The 22,936-nt window shown below is 40.4% G+C and overlaps 1 protein-coding gene across 1 annotated transcript in view; it reads right to left on the bottom strand.

Annotated features, from left to right (window-relative positions):
- The window catches only part of ASMTL (acetylserotonin O-methyltransferase like), a 53,727-nt gene that overhangs the window by 21,745 nt on the left and 9,046 nt on the right, over positions 1–22,936 (bottom strand). The window contains exons 5-8 of the mRNA XM_075064323.1: positions 19,506–19,567; positions 15,579–15,687; positions 5,708–6,134; positions 2,054–2,242 (exon numbers count right to left, since the gene is read on the bottom strand). Coding sequence (XP_074920424.1) covers positions 2,054–2,242; positions 5,708–6,134; positions 15,579–15,687; positions 19,506–19,567 — 787 coding nt within the window. The remainder of the gene's footprint in view (positions 1–2,053; positions 2,243–5,707; positions 6,135–15,578; positions 15,688–19,505; positions 19,568–22,936) is intronic.

Genomic DNA, 22,936 nt, shown 5'->3' with positions numbered 1-22,936 from the left:
GTGGGGCTAGCTAATGACTGGGCAGTTGCCAAGACCCTGAGGCAAAGTGGGGATAGAGTGGGGGAGTTCCCAGGGAGGGGAAACCCTGAAGGAAAAGGGGCTACTGCCAGGGGGGCAGCACCCCATGTAAAAGGGGCTCTGGGGTCCAGGGAGGGATGCGGGGCCAGAAGGCGGATCACCTGCCTGCAGAGGGTGCTCCGAGCTGGGTATTTGAGCTAATTCCCTGAAGCAACCAGCAGGAGGCACTGCAGGGGTGAGTTTGCCCGCTTATAATACTAAAGAATAGATTTAGATGTTCTGGTTTGTCACATCTATAACATGAAAAGCAAGAAGTTATTACTGAGAAAAGCCCACCTCCCTGCTCATAATGTGTTTCAGTGATTGTGAAATTAAAAGTGCTCTTTTTTAATTGAATTTTAAAAGCCAATAAGTAACGTGTAGTAGTGAATATTTTACTAAAAGGCCCCCAATTAGGATTGGAATGTCACTGTATTGAGTGCTGTACGAGCATAGGGTATGTCTACACTACAAACCTAAGCTGACCTATATTAGACTGATTTACAGCCACTGCAGTAATTACTGTAGTGGTGCATGTTCACACAACCTTCCTTGGGTCAGCGATGCGCATCCTCACCAGGAGTGCTTCCACTGACCTAAGACAGGCAGTGTGTGGGAGGGAGTGTCCTGTCAGCTCTGCTCGCAGTTCCCTGCCCAGAGTGCAGCTGCCGCACAGGCTCCCAGAAGTGGGAGAAGCCACCCAGGGATTCTTTCCACTCCCTGTGATACACTTGCCTTTGACTCTTACTCCTCTCCTTTCCCCACTGTTCTTAAATCATCTGCATTCTTCCTTTAGGGCTTTGAGCAACTTATCCACTGTTTTTGTTAACAAAGGTTTCCTTTGCTAGGCACCTTTTCATCATCTTTAAAAGGTTTATTACTAAGTGATATGTATCTGGGAGCTTAAAATTATGTAGTGCAGATTGAAAAGGGAAGGCTGAGCTTCTTAATCGTTCCATCTCCTGTTTGTATCTTATAATTGCCAATATTTTAAGTTGCAATAGTTGACTGTTGTCCAATTTCAGTGCCACTTTCTGAAAGTCTTCTCTCTGTCACATCCATGGCTACACTCCTGCAATCAGTGATTCTGCACTAGTGTAAACTCAGAGAAAAAATTGACCCTTTTTGTTTGGCCCACACTGAGACACAAACAGGAACTGCTGCACTGGGACAAAGTGAGTGAGGGTGGTAAAATGCAATGCAACCAGGGCCACCCCTCCTCCCAATATCCTCCTGGACCCAGAATTAACATAACATAAGAACTGTGCAAAGGAAACCTCTCCTCCCTCTTCTGGGAGCAAATGGCTTTGGAGGAAAGCTGCAGAGTGAAGTCAGCCAGACACCCCACTGGCAGGTGCAGAAGCAGCCACAGCAGAGATCTTTGGACATCCAGAGGATGATTCTACATTTTGACTTGACTGTCTCTCCCATGTGCTGATTGGGTGTTTACTCTAACATAGCCTCTCCTTCTCCCCATCCCTAACACTCTATTCACCTCAACTTCACTCCACACTTGCCTCTCTTCTCCATCCCCTAAGCTCCCCTTCCCTTCCTTTTTCCACTGAGCTGATCCCCTCAGCTCAACAAGCCATTGGCTTGGGGGAACTTTGATTTGACTTTGAGCCCCTTCTAACTAAACCTACACATCCCTCCAAAAAAGCCATGGACCTAACATGCCATTTGTTGCCTTCACATTGCTTGTGTGTTAGACCCCTTCCCCTACACTGTCTGTCTTGTTTGTTTAGATTTCAAGCACTTTGAGACTACTGTGTTTGCACAGTGCAATGGGGCCCTGATCTTCACTGACTCATAAGCAGTACCATAATAAAACAAATTAATACTTAATAATTAATACATTTAATTTGCCAAGGACTAGTGATGGGATTAGTAAAGTTTCCTGTACTGCCCCAGTGAACAGGTACAAACAGTTTAGTTTTCACAGTGGACAATAATACATTAGAAGTTCCTTCTTCCAGCTCTCCTGGTCCCCCTACACCGGAATTGTTCTACAGTAAAAGTCACCTTGATGGGTTTTCTCCAGCAATCCAAGAGAAGCACAAGCATCAAGCAGTCTCTCTGTTCCACACACAGAGGCTTCTATCTTATTGGCAACATCCACAGCCTTCAGTACACATTTATCTTTCAGAAGATCAAACACTTTCAGTTTAGAGGCCACAAACAAAGCCTGTGTATATGAAATATACATTGAGTTAAATTAAAAATTACTACAACTAAAAAAAACATTTTAATACAAAAGTACAAACATTCTGGAAAGCTTTCCAGAGGCATGAATTAAAGTTCAGAGTATAGTAGTTGTGTGAAGGTAAAACCATGCCATAAAGAACTTAAGAACTGCTTGACTCTGAATTTTTTCCTGCGGAAAATTTCAGTTCAACCCTGTTACTTCTGGGACAGTTTGCTCCTGGCATCAAACGAGAGATGTCAGCATCTTTGCCATGGTAACAAAGTTAAGTGAAAAAAAAAAAATTACTGATTAAAGCTTGAAAAAACCTGAAATGCCTACTTCAGGTTTTGTGTCTTAGACTCATTCATCAGGATACTTAAGCACATGACTAGCTTTAAAAATGTTTCATAAGGTCAGCATGGGTTTAAGTATGCTTTGGAATGGGGCCATAGAGAAAAACACATCAAATCTAATTTGAGTTGATTTTCCTAAGAAAATAATTTGAAAATTTCTTCACAATGTATTTTTTTTGTTTTAACAGCTATAATTCATTGCATACTAATTCTCTAAAACCAAAACAACAAAAACCCACAAGAACATATGAACACCTTAACTAAACTTATACAGTACATGCTTATATTGGAGAGGAATTTTCATACTATGCAACAATATGCACCTTCATAGCTGAGATTAGGTTGCACTGTTCCTTCAATTAATAGTGTTTCTGAGGAACTATAAAAGAAAAAAAAAAAAAATCAGAGTGGAGAGGGAAGAAGAGTTGAAATTTTGTTAAAAAAATCAGATGGAAAAATTGCAGCTGAAATGTAGAGGCTTCATATTTGTGATTTTTATATTTAAAATGTTTGCTATTTTGGTGGTGAAGGTGGAATATACAATTGAGTGTCTCCAAAATGCCACAAAAATTAACATGCCTGTCTAAATTTAACAATATGATTCTTGTTATTAATGCATATTCCAAATCATTGCTGCATGCAAAAATGTACACTGTTTTGTAAAAAATGTTATTAGGTTTAGCCAGAGAGAGGGGACGTTTCTGGTGAGCACAGCAAGTGTTTAAACAGTTTCTTTGTAGTAGTGGAAGATGATTAATGGCCAGCCCAAGGCCTCTGAGTTGTAAGTCAGCACTGAAAATTAGGTTATTGGTATAACATTAACAAATAGAGCCAGTATTTAAATTATGATAGCATCCAAAGGTCCCACTCAAGATGTGTTGGGTCCTGTATAGCTACAGAGGAACCAAACCAAACCAAATTTAACCCTGAACTTCCATTGACCTCACCGAGTGCAGTACCAAGCAAAAAGTTCCTAGACATCATTTTAATAAAGATGATTATTAGGTTTTTCTTGCTTGCAGTTAATTTCAGCCTGCATTGTGAGGGCTCTGAACCGATGTAAAGGTCAAATTAAATTGAATTTAACTAACAGCTAAACTGTAATTTTCATTATACTTTCAGTCTTTGAAGCATTTTACAAACTAACTAGCTTCACAATATTATTGTCTCCATTTTATAGAAGGGCAGTGCAGGCAGACATAGGATGAGATTTGCCCACGGTCGCAGAGTAAGTGTCAAAATTGAGATTAGACTTTAACAATCCAATCCTGTGCCCACTGAGGTCAACAGCAACCTCCCATTATCTTCGGTGGGGCCAGGATTTCACCCCAGGAGTTTCTGGTTCAGAGTTTTATGAAGAGACCACATCTCGCTCTGTTTCCAGTTAGAATACTTGGTATTTATTTCATCTTCTTTCTTCACCGGTGTCACCTTTTCTTCAGTCGCACTAGTCTGGCTCTGAATAGGAAACCTGGCAGTGATTCAAAATTATCCATTTATCTGTTTCCAGGCACAGCTGACTGCTAGAGTACACATGAATATTGGCTTCTGTGCACATGTCTTCACGAAGGCCCAACACAAGCTACTGCATTGTGATCATCAGCTACAGCCCTGGTTCACACACAAGAGATTCTTAGAGAAGTATTTCAGTGAAAAGTAGAGATAAAAAATAAAATTTGAGCAATCAAGAGAAGGCGGTTCTTATAGGAACCTACAATACAAATACATGGAAGGACAAAAGAATGAGGTAGAGAATAGACTTACATATACATCATATATAAAAAAATTTTTTTTTAAATGGGGGCATTTTGAAGTGTTTGCTCTGCAGGAGTTAACAGGGAACATTCACTAAAAAAAAGTTACATAGAAAGTTCATTGCCCTCTGAAGTGTTATTGTGCCAAACATGGAGATTAAATTCAAATAATTACAATGAAAATGAAATATTACTTCAAGTGCAAATCTCACAGACTTAGGAGAGGAGCCACTATGGACATTTCCATAATATATATTTCATCATTTGTTGTTTTAGATAATATTTCTGATTACAATGAAATAAATGTTACAAGTACATATATTTTAACATGTTATGTAATCAGCTGTTTCCTCTTATATACGTGTTCCTGTCCCATCCTGATTTTTGCCCCTCCTCTCTCCCACCTTTGTTCTCCCACTTTCTGAAATCAATAGGAGATACAGGTGCTCAACACCTGTTAAGATCAGATCTGAAGAAAAATGCACTAGAGAATTTATTCAGTGGCATTCTAGGTCTATGTTTCAGTGGGGCATTGCTACTTGCCTTAAATCTAAGGGTGCTCATTATTAAGGGCACTTCTTAAGATGTCCCTCCATGCTGCTGCGTAAGTTCCCTCTAAGCTGCGTGGCCATGCAGCAACCTATTCAGTGCTGCGCAGGTGCTCAGGGCTAGCCTTGGACCTGCCATGGCCGGGAGAAGAGGTGCCCCTCCCCAGCCCAGTCCTGGACCTGCCATAGCGCCCCTCCCCCAGGCCCAACCCAGCCCTGACCCAGAGCTGCCACGGGAAGAGGTGCCTCTTCCCCCTAGCTAAGGTGCTGCTGCACGGAGAGAGCGCTCTGGGGAGTCACACATCACCTCTATATGGGGTGCACATAACAAAATTCATTCTGCATATCCGTGGAAAAAATTAGAGGGAAAATTGGCTGCTGCTTTGGAATGTCATAACAAAAGATGCACAGACAGCATTTGCATCACTACAAGGTACTTTTCAAAATGCCCCTAAGCATTCTGCTGCCCTTGCTAGCCCAGTGCAGTAAATGCCTGAGGTTACTGTTCTTTTTGAGCCTCTTACTGGAATGTGCGCTGGTACTACAGCCTGGGTCACTGGTGCAGCTGCTGGAAGATGCCATTCTCTTGCTAACACATAGAATCAGAATGAATATTAGAGTAAAATAAATGCATTTGATCATTTGTTTGAATGGGGCTGTTCCCCATACACATGCATAGTGCTGTAGTACTGCTTTGTTATTAGAACCTCCAAACTACACAGAAATGTTTTAAAATACAAATTTGAATTATATTAGCTCACCAGTGCAGAGAAAATTAGATCAAGAAGAGGTTGTTGTTTTTTTTTTTACCTTTGAAGCTCTGAAGCCATCTGTAAGTTCTACAATTTTTGATGGGAATTTAGCCGGATAGTCCCTCACTCCACTCTGATTTTCCACAGCCACTGTACAAACAGGCTTGATGCTACCGCTGTTTACTAGAGTATGAACAGCTCCTGAGAGGGGCACCCCATTCGCCTCTAATGTGTTAGCACTTTTATGCTGCAGGGGATTTGAAGAGTCACTCTCTCCGTCACTGAGGTTCTCAAAAGTCTCGACGGAGGGGATAGAGTCATGCTTGACATGCTGTATAGTATGTTTGAGGGGTGGATAATACAACTCCGCTAACTTTTTGCAGAAGTGATTCAGAGGAAAGCCCACCACATTCAAGAAGTCTCCATGAACATATTCCACTAACATTCCACCAAGAGCCTGGATTCCATAACCACCAGCTTTGTCCCTGCGGGGGGGAAAATACAAAGATTGAGTTAAGACAATGATTAAGAGTGAATGTGGGGATGGAGGAAAAGAGTAACCACTTAGCACTGATTGTAAATCCAGGTGTATAAACATGTTTTAGAAGAATGGAAATGACAGAACTTTGCCTTGATTGAACTAGTGTGTTAAAGCTAGAGATGGATTAAACTAAATTTTTTTTTTTTTTAAACAGTCCTGGTTCAACACTGCAGCTTTGGAATCACAACAGTAACGTTTGCTCTTTCACTACATAACACTAGATAATTGAGTTCAAATGAGTAAGCCATTGTTACCCACTAGTCCATCTTCAACCCTGGTGAAATCAATGAGATCCTGGTCCAAGGCTTTTTAGTAAGTGGACTAACACTGCAGTAGTGTAATGCCATTCTGACTTTCACTGAGGTGACATGCATCAGCTACGTTGTGGCCAGCCACAGCAAGCACATTATTTTGCTAGGGAAGATCTGATAAAAAGTCAGCACTGGAATTCAGGGGAGAACCCCTTTCTAGTATTTTACTTCAGTCCTCTCCCACTGCAAGAGGTGCTGTCAGACTTTCAACTAGCAAGGTTTACCCTTGGCATAAATTCACTGATCAACAACACATGCAGCAGTGCTTTTAGCCTAGTGCCTCACCATCTGCCTGTACATAACTGCCCACAATGCCACATATTACTACCTAGCCACTATTTCTGTTTGTAGAGTGAAAGGTTATATACACTGACATGAGTGAAAATTCCCTCCCACTGGTTTCCTAATAATTCCCCCAGTGCTAAACTTCAAGGAATTGGTAAATATTTACACTTCACATACAACCTTTACAATGGCTTTTTTTAGCTCTAGTAGTGAACTACCTTGTTGACATTTCAGACTAGATGAATTTACTGATATGTGGCGATCACAGACCTTTTTCTAAAGCAATCTTTCAGGGTTATCAGTTATGCAAGAGCAGCAGACTACATCAATTCACCTATATTGGATCTTGCATCTAATAAGAATGCCCTTGAGGACCTTGACTTTTTAACCACTGTTAAACATCCTCTTTTTTTTTAAAAAAAGAATGCAACTCACTGTCAGCGTTGTCCCAAAAAACATGCTTCACTGACTGCCTTTGGATGTGATTCCTCCTGAGGTCAAGGGGAGCCATGTGCACATCCAATACGTTCTACAAGCAATGAAAAGGGATGCAGTATCTGTATTTCAGGAGAATACTTCTAAAGGTGGGGGCTCAAAAATTACAGCACACGGGAATGCTCCCTTTTTATCTATTAAAAACCTAGAAATCATGTCCCAAAAATTGTATTTAGGAGTGATACTTCAACTGTGTAACAATGGGTAAATGGGCAGGATAATCTCTATTATGTTAGCTACTGTGAAAGGCCATACTGGACTGGAGCCAAATGGCTAACACAGCTTTGACAGGTACAAAGAGGCAGCAGGTCAATTGTCTTTTCATACAGAGACCAGATCCCACTCCAAAAACTTGATGGGTTAAGCTAGGTTCCAAATTAACTCTGGGTGCAAGGTTGACTTCGATAAAACTGACTGCTTTTGCAAGCTGTAACTTTGGCCTTTATTTGTTGAGTGCCTGGAGCTGAAACCCATAGGCTGTCCATGTGCCTATCTCTGCTATGGATTATAATTAAGCACAGGTTTGAAAAATCCGCTCTCCTATGCTCCGGTGGTAGGTAGGAAGCTTTTCTTGGCAAGTGTGATGCTAGGACGAGAAAGTGCCATGGGTGCAGACTAAGCTTTCATTTAAGGAGTTAAATATCTAGCCCTGGTGATTGCAATGATAACTTTACAAATATGAACCAAGCAGTGCTGTCCTCCTAGATAGGCAGGTGGAGAGAGTGACAGGGGAGAGACTGACAGTTTGCAATGGCTTTTTCTGGCTTTAGCGTTGAACTATTTCTTATAAAGTTTGCTCATGATACCAAGCTGGGAGGGGTTGCAAGTGCATTGGAAAACAGGATTAGAATTCAAAATGATCTTGACAAACTGGAGAAATGGTCTGAAATAAATAGGATGAAATTCAATAAGGACAAATGCAAAAGTGTTACAATTAGGAAGGAACAATCAGTTGCACACATACAAAATGGGAAATGACTCCCTAGGAAGGAGTACTGCGGAAAGGTTCTGGGGGTAGTAATAATGGATCACAAACTAAATATAAGTCAACATGTACCACTTTTGCAAAAAAAAAAGTGAATGTCATTCTGGGATGTAGTACCAGAAGTGTTGTAAGCAAGACACAAGAAGTAATTCTTCTACTCTACTGAGAACTGATAAGGCCTCAACTGGAGTATTGTGTCCGGTTCTGGGCACCACACTTCACGAAAAATGTGAACAAATTGGAGCAAGTCCAGAGGAGAGCACCAACAATGATAAAAGGTCTAAAACATATCATCTATGAGGAAAGATGGAAGAAACTGGTTTTTTTTAGTCTGGAGAAGAGAAGACTGGGGGGGCAGGGGACAAGATAACAGTCTGCAAGTACATAAAAGGTTGTTATAAAGAGGTGGGTGATAAATTGATCTCTTTAACCAGTGAGGACAAGACAAGAAGCAATGGGCTTAAATTGCAGCAAGAGAGATTTAGGTTGGACATCAAGAAAAACTTCCTACCTGTAAAGATAGATAAGCACTGGAACAAATTACCTAGGCAAGTTGTGGAATCTGTCATTGGAGGTTTTTAAGAATAGGTTAGACAAACATCTGTCACACATGGTCTAGATCACGGATGGGCAAACTTTTTGGCCCGAGGGCCACATTGGTGTTGCGCAACTGTATAAAGGGCCAGGTAGGGAAGGCTTTGCCTCCCCAAACAGCCTGGCCCCTGCTTCCTAATGCCCCCACTTCCCACCCCGACTACCCCTTAGAACTCCCCCATCCAACCCCCCAACTCCCTGTCCCTGACTGCCCTCCTGATCCCTATCCACATTCCTGCCCCCTGACAGTCCCTCCGGGACTCCCACTCCCAACCCTCCCTATTCCCCATCCCCTGACCGCCCCCCCAGAACCTTCATCCCATCCAACCGTGCCCTCCTCCCTATTGCTCCCCCAGGACCTCCTGCTCCCTTACCCAACCTCCCCTCCCCTGCTCCCTTACCAGCAGCAGGAGCTTGCAGCTGTGACACCTGGTCAGAGCCAGCTGTGCTCCCCACGCTGCCCAGCCTGTGCAGCAGTGTGGCTGTGGGGGAGGGGCGACAGCTGGGGACCCTACTACCTGGCCCCTCCCCTGCCAGGAGCTCAGGGGCCGTAGTTTGCCCACGTCTGGTCTAGATAATACGTAGCCCTGCCTCAGTGCAGGGAACTGAACTAAGTGACCTATCGAGGTCCCTTTCAGTCCTACATTTCTATGATTCTTGTGCCTGTGTCACTGCTACTTAGAGCCTTCCCAAGTTGTAGTACTCTTGTTGGTTTAATTGCTGCTATTTACAGCCCTGTGGAGGGCAATGAAATTAACAGAAGTCACATTCATATTAATTTGCTGCTGATTGGGAATTAAGGGCAGAAGCAGAGAAAGGCACTAGAGCAGTGGTTCCCAAACTTTAACAACCTGTGAACCTCTTTCACTAAAATGTCAAGTCTTGCGAACCCCCTCCTAAAAATGAGGATTTCCAGGGATTTTCTCCTTTACCTGAGTATAAATTATAAAAGCAGTGATCTTGGAAATATAAAATTTGTTTTTATGACATGCTTATTACACACTATTTATTATTATTATTATTTATTAACTATTCAGTATTTTTATTACATTATGAAAACGGCACTCTTCCGAGTTCTCACTTTCATAGCTTGTATCACTTTGAATAAGCCTGTTATAATACAAGACTCCTATGTTTCATCAAGGAGTATCAGATGTGAAATGGCATGAAAGTTTTTAAGAAACCAACTCAAAAGAGTTCCTCCTACACAAGTATTCAGGTCTTGAGCAGTCCAGGCAAACAACGCACGTTACAACAAAGCTTAAGCTTGTTCTTCATAATATTTAAAAAAAAAAAAAAATACTAGCTGCCTATTTAGTTTAAAAAACAGCAAAAAATATCCACTTCCCTTTCCATTTCTTATAAGGAGTCTTGAAGTTTAAATCTCCTCAGTGCGATAGATATGCTTGCTTTGATTTGCTTAGCTCTTGGAAGTCCAGGGACTCCAGGCTGCTGACCCCGTGCTGCCTGGGGTCCCTAGGGACAGCTCTGTCCGCCATTACTGATTTTTCCCCACCCCGAGACTCTCCTGTAACATTTCACAAACCCCAGTTTAGGAACCACTGCACTAGAGCTATTCACTATCACTAGAGAAGAGATTCCAAAATAGAAGCTGGAGCAAGGGAGTAGCAGATAGGACCCCTTATGTAATGTCACAGAAGTCAGAAGGTATAGACTAGCTGAGACCCTGCCCTTCCCACCCCCAAAACTATTCAGACAGCTGGGGGGAAGGAGATAGTAAAGACAGTCACAGCAGCTAGGAAGCTCCAGGGTGGGAAGGAGAGCAGAGGGGGAACCACAGAGGGAGAGAACAGCGTTTTATTTTCTCCCCACCAGCAGCCAAAAGATTGGGAGGCTTCCTATTTGTCTGACACCCACTACCTAGAGGGTGATATGAAAGAGTCCCTGTGCAGAATCCAGGGAAAGCCCCAGAAGCCATTTTAGCACCCTTTCCAGAAGTTTGGGAGAGAAGCTGGGTTCATTACAAATATGCTGCTCCAGAACAGCACTTTCTACAAGCATGAAGCAGATATAAAAAATGATGTGGATTTAGACCCTGGCTCAGAGAAGTCTAGTAAATATCAGAAGCTCCGATAATGCCTATCTTTGTATTACAGGGTTGTTGGGTTTTTTGCTCCACTATGTCACCAGCAACTTGATGCAATCCTCAATAATATAAACGTTGCTTAGCTTTTTGGTATTCTGTGTAATGACTACGTTAGCCACGACATCATGAAGCTGGATCCTCACAAGAAAAATTTTCTTAGTTGGAGCATAAGTAATGTCCAAACAAGTTCTTCAGTAAAGGACTGCTTTAGCCTATATAAATAGACACAGGAGAAGATGGATGAATAAAAGACTTCCTCCTCCCAAGGCATCCGTTGGTTTGCATGTAATTTGTAGGTTGGTATCCTCAATTACTCCCACACCAACCCAGAGCAGATGCTTCCCCTCCTCTCAGGTATACAGTTTTCAGTCTGCTCTGTCTCAGACAGGAGCAGAATAGATTATGTGAACTTTTGACCCCCAGAAGCCCACCTGGATCTCTCCTGTGAATTAACAAATGTCTGGTAGCAGAGAGAACAGCTAAGATGTGCTGTCCAAATCCTCCCAAGAGCAGTTCTGCTGCAGCTGTGCTTCAGCAATGCTCTCTCTCTCTTCCAGAGGCCATAGTCAAAACACTTGGACTTCTCATGCTAAGCCTTAAATTCTATCTAAAAATCCCAACAGTTTGTCCCTCAGGTCTCATCTTTCTCATCAGCTGCATATTCAAGGGAGATTAGTTCACTAAATCAGAGTTCCCAAAAGCATACTGGGAATTTCTCTGCTAATCTGTACTCTAAAAAAATGTATTGTTTTCCCCACACAGCCCAAGTGATCCCCTTATTCTTTGTAATAAACTGCTCCGGCCCCAGATTTAATTATTCCTGTTTGGGTCAAATTCACTTTGGTTCCTTTTATCCCACTAAATGTGATTATATTATTAATTATTAGTATTAGCCAAAAGCAAGGCCAATGTAACATGAAGGTTGAGGTTTTAAACATAAGACAGGAAATTAAGAGTTATGGAGCCAAATCTTCAGATCTATGCTTATTGCATCACTCTAGAAGACTGGGACAAATCTAGCTCAAAATCACCTTTGCACTCTCCCAATCTCAGAGTCAGCCGGAGGCCAGTTCAGCTCCTAACACAAGCTCTGAGGCTGCACTAACTTACTTATGCTAAAAGTAACAACCTCTGAGGGCACTCCGGAGACTTACTCTTTCACCTTCAACACCTCCTGTGCCAGCAGAGGGCAGGAATAGACTGTGTAGACAAGCTGTATAGACCTGGCTCTACACAGTTTTCTGGGCATGGTATTGCAGATGTAGCTGAAGGGGGGTGGAGCAGGGACCAATGATCTAGTCCATAGCTGGGTGTAGAGTATATGTAATATAATGGATTACAAAACCATGCAGTACTGGGCTATGTGACAGATCTGGCAATTCTTTTATAGATACATAATGTGTAAGCGCCATAGCTGCCTTAGATTTCTCACTTTCCCAGTCTTGGACTGATTAGTGCTAATTAAATGTTATACAAACCCACCTGTCTCCATGAACACTCATGACATTCTAAGAATGCTGGCTAATTAGTGGAGGGTGGTGGGGGAAGTGGAGGGAGAAGAACAGGGAACACAGCAAATCTAATACAACTGAACGTTAATAACGCATTTAAGTGTCTCCTGAAATCTTCCTGAAAACCTCATTCAAGTAGGCTTGGATAAAAGGGAGGACACACAAGGCCTGATACTGGTTGATGGACTGTAAAGACTAAGGATCTGTGCTAGATTCAATTTTATTTAACATCTTCTCTCTCGAGGGAATGTTAATGGCATTCACAAATTAAAATGAATTTACAAATATCAGCTGAATAAAGACAAAATGACCTAGCTGACTTAGAAATATGAAAGGTTATTCTCCAAATCAAGGTTCATCTCTTACTTCCCTCCCGCTTTTTACATTCTACAAGATGCCTCATTGTGCGATATTCCATGTATCCAAAGGTGGCTAGAAAAAGTTCTCTCCACAGCACAGCAATGCTGCTCTTTTCAGAGCTGTCAATAAGCCTATTACATTATTTAGAAGGGTCTCAGCACAAGAAATACTTTTCAACCCCACACCACCAGAGGGTTCAGCCCAGGCTGACTTGGAGATGAAAGACTCCATTAGTCTCAAACTCTGATCCACTGCATGATTATTACCATTTTAATGAGAATGCCAAGAAAGCACTACCTCAAATGGTATGACTTTCCCCAGAAGAATAAAAAATAAACAGATCACACTTTTGAGACAAAAAACTACCTCTAGTTAAAGTGCAATTCTTAAGGATTATACTCCACCCATGTCAAAGTTAATGAATTACAGTTTTGGTTGATAAACACAATAGTGTTGATGCAAGGTGTTTGACTTAGTACTGCATGACAATTTGATTAAATATTTAGAATAATATAAAATGAACATGGAGCACACTAAAACAGATTAAAAGCTGGCTAGCTGACAGATGTCAAAATGTAACTGTAAATGGCGAATCGTTATCAAGTAGGTGTGTTTGTACTAGTCTTCTACAGAAATCAGTTCTTGGCCCTACACTCTTTAACATTTATATCAATGTCCTAGAAGAAAACATAAAACCATCACTCAAAGTTTGAAGATGACACAAAAATTGGGGGAAGAGGTAAATAACAAAGAGGACAGTTCACTGATACAGAGTGATCTGGACTGTTTGGTAAGCTGAGCACAAGCAAATAATATGCATTTTAAATATGGTTAAATGTAAATGTATACATCTAGGAACAAAAGAATACAGGCCATGCTAACAGGGTAGGGGACTCTATGCTGAGAAGCCATGACACTGGAAGAGAGTTGGAGGTTGTGGTGAATAATCAGCTGCCAAAAGGACTAAAACAATCCTGAGACAGATGAATGTGAATCTCAAATAGGAGCAGGGAGGTTATACTATTTGGCATTGGTGTAACAATTACTGGAATACTGTTTTCAGATTTGGTGTCCTCAATTCAAGAAGGATGTTGAACAATTAGAGAGGGTTCAGAGAAGAGGCATGAGAATTAAAGGAGTGGAAAACATGCCTTATAGTGATAGACTCAAGGAGCTCAATTTATTCAGCTTAACAAAGAGAAGATTAAGAGGTGACTTGATTACAGTCTTTAAGTATCTGGATGGGGAATAAATATTTGATAATAGACTCTTCAGTCTAACACAAGAAGGTAGAACATGAGCTATGGTCTGGAAGTTGAAGCTAAACAAGTTCAGACTGGAAATAAAATGGATGTTTTTAACAGTGAGGGTAATCAACCACTGGAACAACTTACTAAGGGTTGTGGGTAGATTCTCCATCACTGGCCATTTTAAAATCAAGATTGGATGTTTTTCTAGAAGATCTGTGCTAGGAATTATTTTGGGGAAGTTCTATGGCCTATGTTACACAGGAGATCAGACTGAATAATCACAGTGGTCCACTCTGGCCTTGGAATCTATGAATCATGACAAGTACAAATCCATACAACAGAAAAACGTGCATCTTTCTCTGTAGCAATATAAACCTTCTACTGTATTTTTTTATTAAATTAGGTTTACAGTCTACTGGGTTTTTTTTTTTATTACCTACCCTTGTCGAGTAGCACTGGCTAGAGTCAAACTAATGTGGGAATACAGTCTGTCAATTTCCCCATGTAATTTGCACACCATACCCCTTCCCTACAGTAACCCTGCTACTTCCAGGCCTGCCTTCCACTGAAGACAGTGCAGCCACTTCTGTATTGATTCTTTATGTGTTTGCAGAGTTTTCCATAGAGATGAGAAGCTCTAATGTTACAGTTCCTTCAGCTGCCGCTGCCACTGCCCCATTATTGGTTTACAGGTAGAAGCTATAGCTGTTAAAAAGACTCATCTCATAGATAAATCTAAGCAAAGACTCCTTCCAGCTCTCTGGATATTTTGATTAAGCTGTTAGTTCAACATGGACATTTATTAGTGCTGATTAACACACAACAAATGCAAGACAGAATGTGTTTTCTCCACTTTGTAAAAGTTCTGCTGTAGGTAGTGCACTTATAACTGGAACATGCAATGATAACTGGCTCTATATCCTCACTACTGTGAGCTGCTACATGTCCTAAACACCAATGGACTTCAGTAGGAGTTGAAAGTGCCTCACAGAATGCAGGATAGAGTTCACTATAAGTGTAAGGATAAGCTAAGGCTCTTCCAGCTTTCCATACTATATGCATATAGGGTCTAAATCTTTTCTCACTAATGATCTGTTTCATTGCTCACTGAAGTCAGTGGATGGGTTCCAATTATCTTCATTGGGATCAGGCAATAATTAAACTAAAATTGGGCCTTTAACAGAATACTGCACAATTCCACTGTGTCATCCATTGCCTGAGCTTTCAAATTAAGGAGCTATTGAAAAATAGACTGCTAGCAGTTTTAAAAAGATTGGGTTCAGAGTTCCACCCTGGGAATTCAAATGCTAGTCAATGTTGTGAATGCAACATTAATTTCTTTTTTGCTTCACACAGCACACCAATGACTGCAAATACACATGGCCAATTTCTCCCAAGGACATGGCATACTGCTTGCTTCATATTTGAGGTTAACAATGTGTTAAGGCCTATACTCAAGTTAGATGTCCTGCCTGCAGCAGCCTACTTACATTGGTTCTCCACTGTGAATATATTCCCATAAAAGCTCCTCAGATAGTTCAGCAAATTTAACTTTTGTCTCTTCATAGAAATCAGTGACTTCAGTCTCCAGACGATTATCTACAACAAAAAATCCCACTGTAAACAAAAAAATTGTAACATGAAAGTAATGAGACTCAAGGGTAAAATAAATCTTGATAAATGGTTTACCTTTTGAATACTCTGAACTGACATTGTTCATCCAAGAAAGTGTATACAGACAGACTTTTGATTCTATTTTAGGATTTAAAAGAGATTTCCTGTATTTAAAAGAGATGCTTTTAAGGTTAGTGGGCTCAAAAATCTGACCTACTTCCTTGCCTCCCTCATTCATGGCCTTTGTCAGTGAAAGATCCAGATTCCTGTATAGATATATGCTATTCGTGGGGGGATTCTGCATCTCTGTGCTTGCGCAGAATTCATGGACCTTGCAGATTTCTTTGCTTCCCTGCAGAAAAAGGACTTCTGATGGGGAAGCAAAGGGAAGCCGCAAGAGAGGTCATGCACAATGTCCCCAGCAATGCAGGCAGATTGGTTTGGGCACCCAGAGCAGCTAGTAGACACATATTTTACCACTGGAGAGGTGGAGGGGGCTGGGCAGTTGTGCGTAAGAGAAATACACTCTGTACCTCTCGCTCGCTATTGCGGCATGCTCGGCATGGAGGGGCAGGGCTTTGGGGTGTTTCTGAAGAGGTAGGCATGGGGCAGGCTCTGTTCCCTCAGGCAGAGCAGAATGCCGCAGCCTGCCTGCTTAGTGAATTGTTCCCATTGTTCTTAGGGAATTCCCCCAGGAATGTAAACATTTTAAGGCTCGTTTACATTGCCAGAGTGGTATAAAGGAGCAGTACTGTAAAGGACAGTGTGGTGCTTTAGGGATTAGAACTGGTGCTTTAGGGATTTGGACTGAAAAAGTTTCCTATCAAAATGTGCTCCATGAACTGTTTGCTACTGACCTCTCTGGAGATGGTCAGTCACCGATATAAATTGTGAGTTTGAGTCCCCAGCCCTCACTTCCTCTTCAGTTGTCTATGATGCAACACTGAGCATATAGCTGCATACATTTGTTGACTAATAACTAGAAGTAAACGGCCAATACAGCTACATTACTATTAGACAAAGGGGGCTTGGCAATTTCCTCCAATGCTCCCCATTCTCAATCTCCATCTATTATATTGTAGTTTAAATAAATTAGCAAAATAATTGAAACCAGCTTGATTATATTGTGTTATTCTGACAAAAATACGCAGAATTTAAAAATATTGTGTGCAGAATTTTTTTATTTTTTAGTGCAGAATTCCCCCAGGAGTAAGCAAGAAAAGGGTTTACTGCCAGATTCAGTGGAATATCTATTCAAGAAAGGCAAAGTGAGTAAAACCACACATTATCTAATTCTGCAGAGTCACAGCGTGTAACTATTTACCCAAGTGGAGCGGGAGAAAAAGATCATAGTAGGACAAAATTTGGAGAGGAGGATCTTATTTCTCCTTTATGGAATGCTCCCAGAATTAATTCTGTCATTGTAGGACTACTGGTTGATTGCCTGCACTGGTAAGAAATCTGCCTAGCTCAAAATCAGATTCAGTGGAAATGCAATCAAAAACAGAGTAAAAGAAATGCAGTAGTCACTCCTCTAACATTGTGAATGCCATTATGCCTAGCAATGTGTCACAGCATAAAACTGCAGCAGTGCATATAAGCACATACAATAGCTGCAAGCAGCAGCCTCTGTCATCCAGAAATCTCTTTTATCCTATCATTTCCTCTGCAGCAGTAAAGAGTAGTGCAGAGTTGTAATACCCCTTTTAAGCTGACAAGCACTTTTGGTTTTTTAGCTGGAAGCTGGTTGTGAGCAACCTGCAATGCAGAGTTGTGCAGCACTAGGGGTGGATTTTGCTGCATGGAAAAATGCCTTTGAGTGCTGGAATTAGAGCTCATGTGGGTTGTGCTAAGGGACTTGAAGCATACTGCCCCACATACACATACTGGTAACAAACAATGCCCTAATTAATGATAGAGCATTAAGTTTCCATCCTTGTTTCCTACCAAACCAAGAGCAATAGTCTCCTCTTATCTGCACTGCAGATCCCTAGTTAATATTCTGACAGAAGTGGAAGTTTCTTGGCAGAATATGCCAGAGAACTGCAGTATGGATCAGAGATAAGAGTTTTATCCAAATACTACAGCGTGAGTGATGGAAAACATTAACATTTTTCATAAAGCAACTTAATGATTTCATAAATGGTTACAAACAGTGAGTAAACACAATTATGCATAAGTTACTGAACATAAATTGACAATGTCCTGTTAGGATGACAGTATGGTCATTCAGTAAGATGCTTGGTAACAGACTTTTTAATGGGCTGCTAACTGATAAATGGTGTGCTCCACAAGCTTCTCTCTTAATTGCAATATTCTGAGGAATATTTTTATTCATCAAATTCTGCTTTGGCTTAAGTGCATATACTCAAACAAAATGGAATCTGCTGTCATACTGTCAATAGTACTGGATCGCTCCTCTTTACTTGTTGTAAAAGTCAAAAGAAGAGCCTATAGATAGATATATGTATATTTTAATTGCTGTTTATCTGAACCCTTTGAAAACCACTTGACAACTTTTTTACAGTAGTTTCTCCCACCACTGGCTATATTTTTTATATGGGCACTGGGCTGCTGATACAACTGGTTTATTTTTTAAACGTAAAAGCATTTATTCTGAATAAAGCTTTTCAGGTAGTTGTACAGCAACTGCAAACAGATAAAGAGGGGCAAGAGGTTTGGACAAATTTCAGAAAACTGATACTTCTGAGAGTTTCCTGAGTGAAATCCTGACTTGACTGAACTCAATGAGAGCTTTGCCATCAAGTTCAAGGGTGCCAGGATTTTACCCCATGTCTGGAATGATGGTAATACTATAATATTTATTAACGCTGTTATACCGCCTAGGAGCCCTCGTCATGAACCAGGACACTATTGTGCTAGGTGCTGTACAGACATAGGACAAAGACAGTTCCTGCAACCTTACAATCTAAATATAAGATATGCGACAACAGATGGATATAGACAGACCAATGGGAGAGTACAAAGAAACAATGAGACCCTATTAGTCAGCATAATCTGATGGAAAAATCTCTTACTGATCAGAAATCCACTAATCTGAATGAATTATTTATGAAACAAAATATGGTGCAGGTCAATCTCAAACCCAGGACTGCACAGTTAAAAGGTAATGTACAAACCATTATTTCACTTACCACCCAACAGGATTTTTTACAACTGTTACTAATAATGAAAAGTAATTTTCTAGAAATCCATTCTCTTTACAACCTAGATATTAAGAAACGAAGTAGGACCCATACATGTGATAATCTTCACCATACTTGAACAACATAGTCCCTTCATTCTCATCAGAATAAAGCCCAGCAAGAAAAATGACTATGGATCAGATTCTGCCACCTCTCTCATGTTTACTCTGGGCCTGATCCAACGTCCACTGAAGCGAGCAGGGAGATACTCCCACTGATTTCAGTGGGTACTGGATCAGGCTCTGTCAGTAGCTCTACTGATTTCAATTAAATGCCTATTCTATTCTTAATAGGCGTATACCACTCTTAACTCCATAATATCTGAGCGCCCTTCAGTAACGCATTATGTGATCCAACTAACATCTGGCATCCATTCTCTCATCATCCTTTATGTGCAGCACAGTGTTTTGTTTGTAGGACTGTTTGCTCATTTTATTTAATTACAGATAATCCACTCCTCAGTATGGGAAAGGGTGGCAGAATCAGATGTTGTATGAAAGGGTTCCATCTTCACAATTAGAGTAGAATTAGATAACATATGTCTGTAAGAACATACGACTTTACCACAGAGGTATCTGTACACTTCTCTGCAATTACCTTTACTGCTGCAGTGAACAATGGCCACTCCCGTAAAGACACTGTGCTCCTTCCCACTCAACCTATGAGGGAAAAATGAAGAATCACTATGTAAGTTTTATAAAGTCCCTTCTTCACTAATGCATCACTGCATTACTATTTCACAGGTTTACAGAGTGTTCCACAAATAAGCCAATGGACACCACAGAAAAATACCAACTCTGGTTCATATCCTCACACACAGGACATGGGTTATGATTTTTCTTTCACAAAAGGTGAAAAGCTAAAACTCAAAATGGTACAGAAGGATCGGTACAGTAATTGGAATCTCTCAATGCTTAGTGTCCTCAAAACATTAACACTTGCTGGCTGTTCAGTGGCCTAAAATATGTTCATTTATATTGAGGTAAAATTAGGATTTTTGTTTTGTTTTATTATTTTACTATACCAGAGGAGAAGTGTCAATCTCACAGGCAAAACAGGATCATCACCATCATAAATGGCATTGTGATAGTCAGCTTCAGCAAAAAGATAATCCATGAAAGGTTAGGTTATACAACCTTTCCTCATGGTGAGTGGGAATACTGGTACCCTGCTACACCAGTATACTCATTCATTTCAACTGGGCTATTGATGGAGCAAAGTCAACTGAGACTGGCAGCAAGGAGAATGAACTATCCTTGCACCTGCCTAGGGATGATGCTTTCAAAGAATGGCTCAGAAATATCAGCAGGGAAGTGCAGGAATCTTGAATTGATATTGTTTATTTTGTCATGATAAGGACTTTACTCTCCTGAGTAGTTAACTACCCTCTTTGCACGGAACATTGAACATACTTTTTAAAAAAGAGAGAGAGAGAGCACGAAAACTATACAGTTCATAGATGTGTAAGCAAAACCAATGTAAACTGAGGCAAGACAGCTTAACTTCTTAGACAGTCTGATTATGAAACAGCATCCTAACACTGAATTGTGATACCATTACTCATATCAGATAGTACCTCCCACCCTAGTCAGTCTCACTGAAGTAAACAACTTGTGAAGCATGAAACTACTCAACATAAATCATCCATTCTGGCCCCTTGAAAGTTTGTGTAGCTGATTATGATAATTAACACACAGATAAGAGACAAGAGTTTACACTGCTAGCACCGGATGCAAAATGACCCCAACAGGGATTATCCTGAAGAAAAAAAAACAAAGATTTCAAATATATTGCACATTCATGCTTGTTTTAAGAGTTTTGAGATGACTTTTTTTTAGTAATGTAAACAAACATCTTTGTAAGTTGAGTGCAAAAAGTGACTATTTTCTGGAAGCCTCCAAACATGGTATAATTTCAAGCAAAATTATGTACTAAATCAGAAGACCCTTTTCAGTCTTTCATGAGTTTGGTGGGATATGTTTGGTCTCCTGATAATATCAAATTCTGCCCTTACTCATTTGCTCTGAACAACCATTACTTTTTATAACTCCATCAAATGGAGAAATCTAATTCAACAGCACAAAATCTAAATTAGAGCCACAAAGCAAAGATTCCAGAAAGCCATATGCCATGTGTCCCATCCAGTGAATTTTTCCTAAGTTAGTTTGTCTCTTTCATCAGCTCATGTTCAATAAGTCATGTCACTGGCAGTTTGCTACACAATAGAAGAATGATCAGCAGACTTTTTCACATACCATTCTTTAACAAAGACACCATTTTATTCTAAAAATGGGCCTTGAGAAAATGTGACCGTGTAACCTCCTACTTACTAGTCATACCTGAATAACCCAGAGCTGCACTCCTCCCACACGACTACTGTAGGCAAGTATTTCTTAGTTTATGAATTATTACTATGTACTTCTTATCTTGATATTTGTCTTACACTAAAAGTTTACATCTCACAAAACTGGCACATAAACACATTCGCTTTGATGACTTTTTTTTACTGTTACTTAAATGTTCATTGCCATGATCTCAGAACTGCAAACCTTTAAAGGGGAAAAAAAGTGAGGTAATTGAGTTGCCTCTGGAAGGCAAACATGGTTTCTTCAGACTGAGATACAATCCGATTTCTCCCTTAGGCCTCAGGACAGGATAACAGCCTAACAGCATTAGAGCTTTAAGAGATGGAGTGACAGTCAATTCAAGTGTTCTAGCCTGCTAACAGGCTACAGTATTGTGTAATTGGCACTTATTAAAAGTGATGAGCTGCAGAAAGAAATAATTGCATTAATGAAATAGCTCACATATGGTACGCAACAGAATGAGTCTGAAACATGGGGAAGAGGACATCATTAAGCTGAAATGGTTGAACTACATTCAAAGGAGAGAAATAGAAGCCTGACATGACTTAATGTATGACAGGGGAATAAGATAGGACAGTAAAAAAAACAAAAAAAAGCAAAAATTTTGCTCTTGGTTACACCAATGTAAATTCAGTGTACTTCTATCAAAAAAAAAAAAAATTGCTACTGTAAAGGAGAGCACAATGTGGCTCCAAATAAAAGAATTCCTGATTAGTTTTCTCCTAGTACACAATTCATGCAAACCGCACCTGAGGAGAGGCAAAGGACCAATACCAAATGCTTGTACTGTTAAAGAACTTTATTATTAAGGAAGTCAATAATAAAACAACTGCAATGCAAATAAAAAAAAATTTATTCTAATGATACTAATGCAACATTGTTATTGAGACTCTGGAAGGACACAAGACAGGAAATTCAAAGTGATGGATCCTAAGCACACCATATTTCACATCCCTTGCACAGATCAGTAATTTGTAATAATATTTTATGTATAATCTTGTATTAGTGCACTGCCTAGGAGTCCCAGTTATGGATCAAGTCCCCACTATACTACACACTGTAAAAAACACAGAACAAAAAGACGGTCCTAGCCTCCCTGAGCATATATATATTGTTATCTTTTATGCATCTCCGTGCATGAATGTTAAAGAATTTTGCAGTTCCAGTTGCTTCAGAAAACACTGCCTGATTAACTCATTTAACCTTATTTAAAACTACAAACCTTGACAGCATCTTATATGCATCTTGTTTATCAACTGGTTTCTCCAGAATCTGTTTTCCGACAGCCTGAAATAGAAAGAAAAATACTCTGCTGTGTATCTCTAATAGGCTGAAATTGAGATCAGTCACACAGACTTTTCAAACCATAATTTCAGCCAGCCTTGCCAGCAACATCAGTCTACTTAAATGTTAAGTATCATATAATGATACCTATCTCCTCTGTAAAGCTTTTTGAGACCTATGGATAAAAACCACTAAATAAGAACCTTGGAGACATGAGCCTTCTATTTATTAAAAGAGCAAATACTATCAGTGCAAGCTTCCCCTCCACCCTGTGACTGTCAGAAGGATCTGCAGAGGTCAGTGGTTAATTCAGTGTCTCTCATAAATTCTTTCTTTACCCTCTTTGCTGAGACTAGCAGTAAGAGTACCATTTGTGTT

Source organism: Chelonoidis abingdonii, chromosome 1, assembly GCF_003597395.2.
Source record: "Chelonoidis abingdonii isolate Lonesome George chromosome 1, CheloAbing_2.0, whole genome shotgun sequence".
In the NCBI taxonomy this organism is placed as follows: domain Eukaryota; kingdom Metazoa; phylum Chordata; order Testudines; family Testudinidae; genus Chelonoidis; species Chelonoidis abingdonii.
Note: the sequence above shows the minus strand (reverse complement) of the source record. Positions and strands in the feature narration are given on the sequence as shown.